This window comes from Impatiens glandulifera, unplaced genomic scaffold (assembly GCF_907164915.1).
Source record: "Impatiens glandulifera unplaced genomic scaffold, dImpGla2.1, whole genome shotgun sequence".
NCBI lineage: Eukaryota > Viridiplantae > Streptophyta > Magnoliopsida > Ericales > Balsaminaceae > Impatiens > Impatiens glandulifera.
The window spans coordinates 25,855-36,533 of NW_025919599.1; the positions used below are offsets into that span (position 1 = coordinate 25,855).

Sequence of the window (10,679 nt, forward strand, 5' to 3'; positions counted from 1 at the left end):
TTGTTTATCTTAGGGTTTCACTTCTTCTGCATTCTGATATTTATTTGCTGCCCTTGGCTTATTTATGATATTGCTTTCTTCATTGAACAAGATAGATGGCAGTCTATCTAGTTTATTTTTCTTAGGGTTTATCCTTATCTTGATTTATTGCCAATTTTTTTGATGCATAATTTAAGTTGAATCATAAACTTGGAACTTGATTTTGGGTGTTTTTGGAATCATAGTTTAGCTTGAAATTATCCAAGATGAAATCATCACAGAGTGTATTTGAAGCTGAATGAGATGATTTGGCAAACAATAAACGTTCAGGTAAGTTCTTTCTTTCAATATTTGACAAAATTTGTTTCTTTTTGAATGTATTTCATAAATCCAGGTTAGTTGATTCGATTTCTATTTCTCTATTTGGCAGATTTTTTTTATGTTTTGCCCTGTTTGAAGTTGTCCCTTCTGTTGAGTGTCTAACGCTGCTTCTCTTTCAAATCCAGGTTAGTGTATCAAACACTAACCTCGATGATGATGATGAGACACAACCCCCGTCTGAGGAGCAAGATGGAGGTACTGGTGTTTGATTAAGTATTTTGTTATGATCATATATAATTCTGTATTTAATTTTAGGATCAAGATAGTTTTTGAAATGTATGTGTTATTTGAATTACATTAATTAATGGTTTTTGTGGATTTAAGATATGATTGTAGTTTGTGGATGATTGTTGTTTTGAAATGATGATTGTGGTTTTTTATTATTGATGATTATGGTTTTGGTTATTGATGATTGTGGTTTTTGGTTGTGGTTTATATTTAAATATATAAAAAAAAACGATTATTGTTTAGTAACGGTTTTATACATTAAAAAATCGTTACTATAATTTTGCTCTGTAACGGTTTAACAAAACAAAGACCGTGACTGAAACTTCTCAAGCATCAGTAACGGTTTTCGAAAACCGTTACTGATATCCAATACATTCAGTAACGGTTTTACCTCGGCTAATACCGTTACTATTATCCAATGACTATTAGTAACGGCTTTCGAATGCCGTTACTGATGCCTGAGAAGTTTCTGTGACGAGCGTGTCTGTAACGAATGGTAACGGTTTTATTTGCCGTTACAGATACTTATTAGTAACGGCTTTTGATACTTTTAGTAACGGTTTTTGCCTTACTGATACCTCTTTTTCTACTAGTGATAAGAGCTAAAAAAAATTTGAATTATACATTTTAAACAATATATATTTTTATTTAAAATTAAATGAAGATTATTTTAATAATTAATTAATTTGATTATTAAAAAAATTAAGTAAAGATAATTTTTTTGCTATTCTAGATCAAAATAACAAAAACAAAAATGACTAAAGTGCAGTTCTTATAATGTTTTCTATAATGAAAAGTTATGCATGTGATGTGATAGTAAATTATTTGTAAGTAATTAAATAACCCAAAAGATCAAACACTCTAAAGGTGAGGCAATATTTTTTTTAAGTGGTGGCAACTAAAATTATTATTATTTGTGTTTTTTTTTCAAGTTGTGTCAACTAATTCATTCATTACTATTATTAATCCTTTTGATGAGGTTAAATTAGAATACTATATTTTTATTTATCTATTTATATGTGATTACCTAAATTTTTGTAATTGAAAATATCGGTTAAGATATCAATCATACTGAATACTAACAATATACCGTGATTTACCGTTTATATCGAAAAAAGACACATACTCTCATCTTATAAAAGTCATAATTGTACCCTCACAGAAGAGATAGAAGGAGAAATTTGATCAAATGACCCTCAAAAGAGGGTCATTCCCAAAAATAACCTCCAAGATTTCATTTTTTATATTTAACTTTTTTTTTTAAAATTTGCACAGTTTTGTCCTTACTATTTTTTTTTAATCTTATAACCCCCATTTTCACTTTTATTTCCCTCTTTCTTCCCCCGCGACCGTGACTCTTCCCCAGCCCTCCTCCAGACGCCCACGCCCAAGCCCGAACTCCCCCAACTACACCATCCCCGACTCCCCCCCGACGTTCGCCATAGGACGACGCGCAACCCCTCGAGCCCCGACGATAGACAAGACGCTTCCAGCCCGACTCCTCGATGATCGCCAAGCCCCGGACGCTTCCAGCCCGACTCCCCGATGTTCGCCCAGCATATCTTAGATTAGTTCGACTACTTGTCCCTTTATTGCATGTTGAGTATGAAAGGTTTTAGGGTTTTAAGGTTTTAGTTTAGGTTTTAGGGTTTGAAATGCTGAGAATGGTATATAGTTTGAAATGTTGAGAGTGTTTATGAATGTTTTGTGAATATTTGGTATATGTTTTGCTTATTCTGAATGGTTTGTGAATTTGTTTCAATTGCGTGTCCATTGCGTGGCACGCCAACTCAATTGCGTGGCACGCCAACTCAATTGTGTGGCACGCAATTGAATTGCATGGTATGCAAATGCAATTTTCCTAGTTTTTGTCTGACATTGTGTATTTGATATTAATTAACCCAACTGTTTCTTTGCAGATGGAACCAACCGAAACCATTATTAATAGTTTTACTGGCCGTGTTTCATGGAAATCCACCGGCCCCAGCTTGACAAAGATAAAGGAGAGGTTTACTCACCATGATCTTTTGGATAGGGCTTTGCAAACCCAATTCCATTATCTATTCAAAGCCCCGACATTATTATTTTCAGGAACCATATTTCATCAGATGCTTATCAGAAAAATCAGCTCAAATTCGAAGGAGATAAGATTCTTGATCAATGGTGAGGAGGTCTGCTCCCACATCCCACGCCCCAATGATAACAAATATTGATTGTATATCTATTCATAACAAATATTGATTGTATATCTATTCATAATAAAAATTGATTGTATAGATAACAAAAATTGGTTGTATATCTATTCATAACAAAAATTGATTGTATCTATTCATAACAAAATGTATATCTATTCAATTTAGATTACGGGTCTACAATTTGGTGAAATAACCTTACTGCCCATTTCTTTCTCTAAAAATTCATTTGTTTGGTGACCACATTTGATACATCCAATGAGGTAGTAAGGTATTCCAAATGCATAATAGTAAAAACACCATAGTCCCCAGTTTTGGTTGTTTTTGGGACTGTTGGGTGTGGTATTATAGAATATGACATCTTCTCCAATCTCGACCGACCTCTCATCTCGAGACTTTACTTTCATTTCGATCAACCAACCCACTCCTCACATATTTTACAATAAACAAACTGACTTACTTATCCTCACTTCGACTGACCAACCATCTCATTCCACATTTATCCACCCTAACCGGACCTCTCATATCGTGACCTTAAACTTTCACTTTGGTAATTACCAGTCTCTTTTACCCTCACTTTGGTCCACCAATCTCCATTCGACCTCTCATTGTATTTCATACTCACTTCGACTAACCAACTAACTTATTCCATATTTTTATCCACCAATCTAAATCAACCTCTCATCTCGAGACTTTAATTTCATTTTGGTCAAACAACCCATCTCCTCACATATTTTACAATAATCAAACCGACTTACTTATCCTCACTCGACTGACCATCCACCTCATTTCACATTTATCCACCCTAATCGGACATCTCATACCGTGACCTTAAACTTTCACTTTGGTACATTACCAATCTATTTTATCTTCACTTTGGCCCACCAATCCCCATTCGACCTCTCATTGTGTGGCATACTCACTTCGATTAACCAACCATCTCATTCAATATTTTTATCCACCAATCTCAATTGACCTCTCATTTCGAGACTTTACTTTCACTTCGATCAACCAACCCACTCCTCACATATTTTATAATAAACAGCCCGACTTACTTATCCTTACTTCGACTAACCAACCATCTCATTCCATATTTTTGTCCAACTCAAAAGACCTATAATCTCGTGAACTTACATTTTCACTTCGGTTAAATCAACAAACTCCAAACCTTCTCATTCCATATCGTGAATATCATTTACCCCAACCACTAACTTTATTGCATATTTTATCCATCCATCTCGATCAACCTCTAATATCATGAATGTTAGTTACCCACCCACAAATTTCATCGCATATTTTAACCATCAATATCATTTTGCATTCAAATATCTTCTCACTTCGATAAACCAATGCTCTTATTTCACATATTAACCATCAAGGATTTGAACCATGGTTTCTGTTATGTGGTACGAACACTTCAACCACTAGATCATTTAAGATTGTTAATTTATATTTATAATTTTGTGTATGCATATATAATTTATATAAATAACAATTAAAAAAAAATACTTATATATATATATATGAGAAATTATTGGGAGATAGATTTTTGAGAGAGAATGAGAAATGGAATGATGTGGCTGAAAAAAAAATTCTCTCCCTTTTCTCTTAACTCATATTTTTTTCTTTTTCCCAACAATGAGGTGATACCACGTTATTCTCGCTCATTCCCACTTTTAAATTCTCTCTCCCTATCACCCATCATATATATACGGTTAATGTTGATTTTTTTCATATTGTTTTAAATAAATTTATAATTATTAATTTTATTTATTATTTTTTATTATACTCATACCCATTAACTTATGGTCGAGTTTATGATAAAAATCCGACCCAAGTATCATTTTATCTCGCATAAGTATCCAAATTAACCATGTGCCTTAACCCGACAATTCGAACACTTTAAATATAAGTATTAATTTTTTTTTGGAAAAATAGCTTAGCGCAATTTTATTAAAAAACTCAAACGTGGGCGAAATTGTCAAAATTAAAGTTAGACAATCTATAGCTTTGATTAAAGGATGATAAACAACGACCCTAGAGTATCTAATTAGAAACAAACAAACAAAGATTACAGTAACAAACAACAAAAGCATACAAGACCTACAAATTTAAAATTCTAATTCTATTGTGAGCTTCCTCTTTGACTACTCTTACTCTATTTTATAATCCCAATCTGCATTCCTCAAAACCTAGTATGCATTCTTCAAATTCCAGCGATTATATTTACGTCGCATCCTCACATCTAGGCTTGATTATTGGTGATTGAACTGTTGCATATAATGATGTTTATTTGTGAGCTGTGTTTACATCATTCCCTTGGATTATATTTGCTTTAGTTGAGCCAACACTTATTTGATAAAATAAGTTTTGTTTCAGTATTTCAGAAACTTCACAATTACCTACGCATTCATTGACTTTAACTTTGTCTGAGTTATTTCGATCTACTTTTATAGTCTCCTCTTCACTTTCCTCCACTATTTTTCTATCACTTCCATCTTCTAATTTTCCATTACTTTCATCCCCTAATTCTTCACATTTTTCTTCCTCTAATTCTTCTTTATTTTCATTCTCTAATTATTCTTATTCTTTAATTGATACTTCATCTTCTATTTCCTCTGACTTTTCATCTTCTCATTCCTCTGAATCTTCCACATTTTCATCATCTACCTCTTCATCTTTAGTTTTCTCTAGATGCTTCCATTTCTTGATTCTTCAGTTTTATTTTTCTGGGCTTTCTCATTTTGCTTCTGAACTTTTAGGCTTTGCTTCCATTTCTTGATTCTTCAGTTTTATTTTTCTGGGCTTTCTCATTTTGCTTCTGAACTTTTAGGCTTTCTTTCTGCTCTTAAACTTTCAAGATTTCCTGTTGTTCTTCAATTACTTTTGCACATTTATTACTGAAATTTTCAAAAGTATTATAGAATGCACATCTATTTGGCCTCAATTCGTATAAAATATTCATGACTGTGGGCTTAAATCTTTTGTCAATAACTGTCATTTTTGCTAGTAGAGTATTTCTAGAATGCACTTTAATGCTTATTCTAACATATATAATGTGTTCACTTTCTTCCGTGATTGGGTCTATATACAATGATTTTCCCAGGAGACTAGAAAAATGACTAAGTGTTCCTGCATTGTACATATGAGCCGGAATGATCCTTAGTTTGAACCAAATTTGAGCAGTTTCTTTCAGTTTGTTAAGTAGGTTCATTCATTCCGACCATCTTTCCAGCTTCATGCAGTTTGACCCAACATGAGTATGCCATAACTTCATAATATTCTCCAAATTTGTTCTCTGCTTGAACTTCAGGAAATAAAGATCATTGATATTTGCAGATACTTTTCCAGTCCAATGTGTTCCCTTTACTTTAGCAAGACATCCTTAGTGACCGGGAATGTTACATGATTCTTTCCTATGTAATTACCAACAGCTACATATTCCCACTCTTTAATGCACTTCTTTTCAACTTCAAGAGATAATTTAAACTCAAAAGGAGATTTGAGAGTCTCAACATTTAGTTTAAAATCCCCCAAGTAAATTTTGATTTTGTATTGTACCCGAGTTTCAGCTTTCTGCTAAGTGTTTTTCTTTCAAACTTTATTTATTTTCCAACTGGAGTTACTTCTGATAGTGTAAGTCTTAGTTTTTGGGCACTTCATTAGCTCCCGCATTGTTTCTACAAACCAACTAACTATCTTATCATATTTTTTTTGAATAACTTCTAGTCTTGAAAATAGTGAATATTAAGTTGGGCTATGGACTGTTGTGTTTTTTCCTTGCTAAGACAATCTCTTATTTCTTCGTTTGAAATAACAATTTCGTAATTTGATTATATAGTCCGTAGAAATTAGACCTTTCATTATATTCAACCCTTCATTTTCCATCCTTGTTGACTTCCGCCTAAACACTTTCTGTTTTTTAGTTTTATTTTGATAATTTTCTATGTTTTTCTTCTGCTCTATTTTAGCATTCTCAGAACTTTATTTCTGCACTATTTCAGCCTTCTCATAACTCTGTTTTTGCTCAATTTCAGTCATCGATTTCTTACTTGTATCAATTTTCCTGAAGTCTTTTACTTCTTTCGCTTTATTATTGTTCTTTTTCCCCATTGTTGAAGAGTATAACACAATAATAAAGCAAAGTAAATGCAGAAACAAGTCAATTCAAAAACCATGAAGATTTAGCGACTAAATCGTTTCGAAAGGTAACCTTCCGAGAACACCCAAGATTAGAGAACTTACCGACGCCCGCGACTAGGAAATAAGCATCCAAAAAAGCTATTATTATATATATATATTGAGGAACTTTTATCCGAAAATTTTGTGGAAGCAGTTGGAGAATAAATTTATCTTCTTGAGAACCTTTAGACTTTTAAGTGTTTTTTGTTGTTGTTATTTTTCATTAATTATTCCTCGTTTTGTTTTGAGTGTTTAGTGATACTCGTTTTGTTGTTACTCATTTATATCATTTTGGATTTAAAAAAAATATGAGTAGATAATTAACTTTGTGTGTTCAATTTAAAAAAAAAATTATAAATCACAATATATTGTTAATTTGTATGAACAAAATAAAACTATTATAGCAAGGCACACAAAAATTACTTAAGAAAATCAAAAGATAATGCCTGGAAACCACCACAAACTCCATTATAAATCTTTTGCTCGTCTTCCAACCACCACAAACGCAAATTTCACTGGAAAAGTGTTCAAATTCATTCTCAAACATCCGGGAACTGCCTGAGTCAAGTGTGCTCTCCGTGTGGAAGAGATGTATGTAACTAATTATGTGGAACTGATTGTTCTTGCAGTTGAAAAGAAGGTAGGTTGGATGAGGCGAAAATAAAAAAAAATGTTGGAGAATGTGGATTTGCCAGACTTGTCCTAACAAATTAAATATTGTTTATATAATCAAAATCTAGTTTCTTTTCTCATTATTTTATTCATTTCACATACTTGTTAAAAATGTTTCAAAGTTTTCTTTCTTTTTTTCAAAGTTTTTTCTTATTCTTTTCAATCGAGTAAAGGGTTTACCATTTATCTAATTGAAGAGGATAAACAATTTGCTGAGAATTTTAATTGATTTTTATTTTATTTTATTTCTTTCTTCAATTTGGTTCATCAAAATTGTGTATACTGGTTATATATATATATATATATATATATATATATATATATATATATATATATATATATATATATATATATATATATATATATATATATATGAGTTTTTCATTTGTTTATGATTGGCAAATTCAAATCATACTAAATTATAATTTTTTTTATATAGAATTTAAAATAATAAAAGATTTTAATTTAAATTAGTTATATATATTTCAATGTCAAAAGTTTTTTATTCAAGTTTTAATTTTAAAAAGATATCACAATCTCGAGCAAAATTTTATTTTTGGTTGTTGACGTGTGAATCTAAATTATAATTTAGAATTGTTATGTTTAACTTTAACTAAGAACATATTACTTTTAGTTTTGTTTTCTTAAAAATATTATACATAAAATATTAATTTAATTTTAAAAGAAATCTTTTATCATTTAACTGAGTTTTATTTCTCGTGAATATAAGATTTAACATTATTTTATGAGAATCTATTAATTCACGGTAATAATTAATTATTTAACATGAAGATATCAATAATAATTAATTAATTAACATGAGAATAATTAAGTATTGACCATGAGAAGAAATCAATTAAAAATTTTAATATTACAATAATATAAATTGACAAGTTGAACTTTCTAAATACAACCAAAATAAATCTAATATTTTTACCTTTGTTAATTCTACCTCAATTCCATTTATCCAATCCTCTATACAAGGGTAAAAAATCATTTTTATTTTTTATTTTTATCTAATAGGTTTACCTAATAAATATTTGTACAATAATTAGGTAATTAAAAAGCAATTATGTGGTCATTTACGAGATTACAAGCTCTGATACCATGGGCAGGAGTGATTCTTGTTCAAGTTTTAGCTGCAACAAATTCCTTAATTACTAAAGCAGCATTGAACAAAGGAATGCAATTTGCGGTTTTTGCTCTTTATAGAAATATAATAGCTTCTGCATTCTTAATCCCTTTGCTATATTTTAGAAGGTATTAATTATTTTGTGTCTATTTATAATTTATTAATCATTTTAAAAAAATTTCAACTAATTTAGAATTTATTATTTTTATTTGGCAGAAATTCAATACCCAGGATGAGTAGAAATGTGATGTGGAAAATCGTAATGCTAACCATTCTCGAGTAAGAATTGTCAATAATATTCATTTATCTTCTAATAGAAAATTCTGAAAATTTTAAAATTTATGGTACAGGCCTGTAATAGACCAAAATATCCTTTATGCTGGTTCAAAGATGACACCGGCTAGTTTCTCAACATGTCTTTCTGGGGTCACTCCATCACTCATATTTCTTCTAGCATGGAGTTTGGGGTATATATTTATTATTAAAGTGTTTATATAAAATGGGGTTTTAAGGGGTATTTTAGTCATTTTAAATAAATTTGGACAATTTAAATTGAATTGAATAGCATGGAACAAGTGAACTTCAAAGAGAGGCGTAGCCAGGCAAAGTTATTAGGAACCGTGATTGCAGCTGGTGGTGCTATTCTCATTTGCCTTTACAATGGACCAGCCATTGCTGTCTCTTCCAAATCTCAAACATCAACTACCCATGAAGGATTTACAGAGAATTGGATTGAAGGTCCCGTGTTTGTCATCATCGCGAATGTCTCATATGTTGTTTATTGCGTTACCATGGTATATACAACATTTTGTTTATGATTATTTTTCTCGATTTTGTTTAGGTCTTAACTTCGGTGGGTGAATTGTTTTCTTTCAGGGTAGTGTTCTTGTGGAGTATCCGTCTCCTCTGACAATAATATCGATAATATCGTTCTTAGGAGCAATTATGAATGTTGGAGTTGCTTTAGGGTTGGAGCTCAAGCATCCCGCTTCTTGGATGATCGGGTGGAATGTCATCTTTTTGGCATATGTCTACACTGTAAGTAATAATTATAAGTTGTTTAAGTGAAAAAAATATTAACTTTAATGGTATTGTGAATTGCGCAGGGAATAATTGTTTCAGGAGTGATGGCATACATTATAAGTGCATTGACACAAATGAAAGGCCCGGTTTTTGTGGCAGCCTTTAGCCCAACATCAATGGTTCTTGTCATGGTTATTGGTTTCCTCGCACTAGGAGAAAGCATTCATGTTGGAAGGTTTTAAACTATTTCAATAGACTTCTTTTAAATTAATCCAAATTCAGACATAAAAAGTGTTTCTAACTTTTAATCATATCTATATTTTTCTAATCAGTTTAATAGGTACATTCTTCATTGTTGCGGGTTTGTTCACTCTACTTTGGGGGAAAAGTGGAACTCAACCGCCGCAATCTGAAGAGGAACCGCGGCGTGAAGAGCAAGAAATGGAAAGTGTAATTATGCCTAGTTCATATTAATACATGTACATATAGATGTTTTTAGCAAAATAATGGATTAGATTCCTTGTTCTATTAGTATGTAGCATCTATATATATTCAAGTTAATAATAATAATAAATAATAAATCCCTTTGTATTTCATTTATAATCTCAATAAATGTTGTTTGATATGTTTCAAAATGATGTTATCATTATTAATTAACTAGGTATATAACATACAAAAAAATATAAATAAAATTTTAAGACGTTAATCTTTATAATATAATTTATTGTAAAAAAATATTTAGATAGTAGGAATAAATAATAATATAAATATTATAATAGAATTATGATATACATTTATGTTATTATATATATGAATTTATCACCTGATTAATGAATTGGAGAAGAAAAATTTATAATATTTTAGACATGTTTTCTCAACCAATTTATTTT

At 30.8% G+C, this 10,679-nt stretch overlaps 1 protein-coding gene across 1 annotated transcript; it reads left to right on the forward strand.

Annotated features, from left to right (window-relative positions):
* Positions 1-8,706: 8,706 nt before the first annotated feature.
* Positions 8,707-10,239, forward strand: LOC124918248 (WAT1-related protein At4g08290-like; the record flags this gene model as incomplete). The annotated part of the gene is made up of 6 exons (XM_047458450.1): positions 8,707-8,894; positions 9,117-9,233; positions 9,332-9,560; positions 9,643-9,804; positions 9,873-10,024; positions 10,122-10,239. Coding segments are annotated over exons 1-6 (966 nt in total), but the record flags the coding sequence as incomplete, so codon positions are not given.
* Positions 10,240-10,679: the final 440 nt, after the last annotated feature.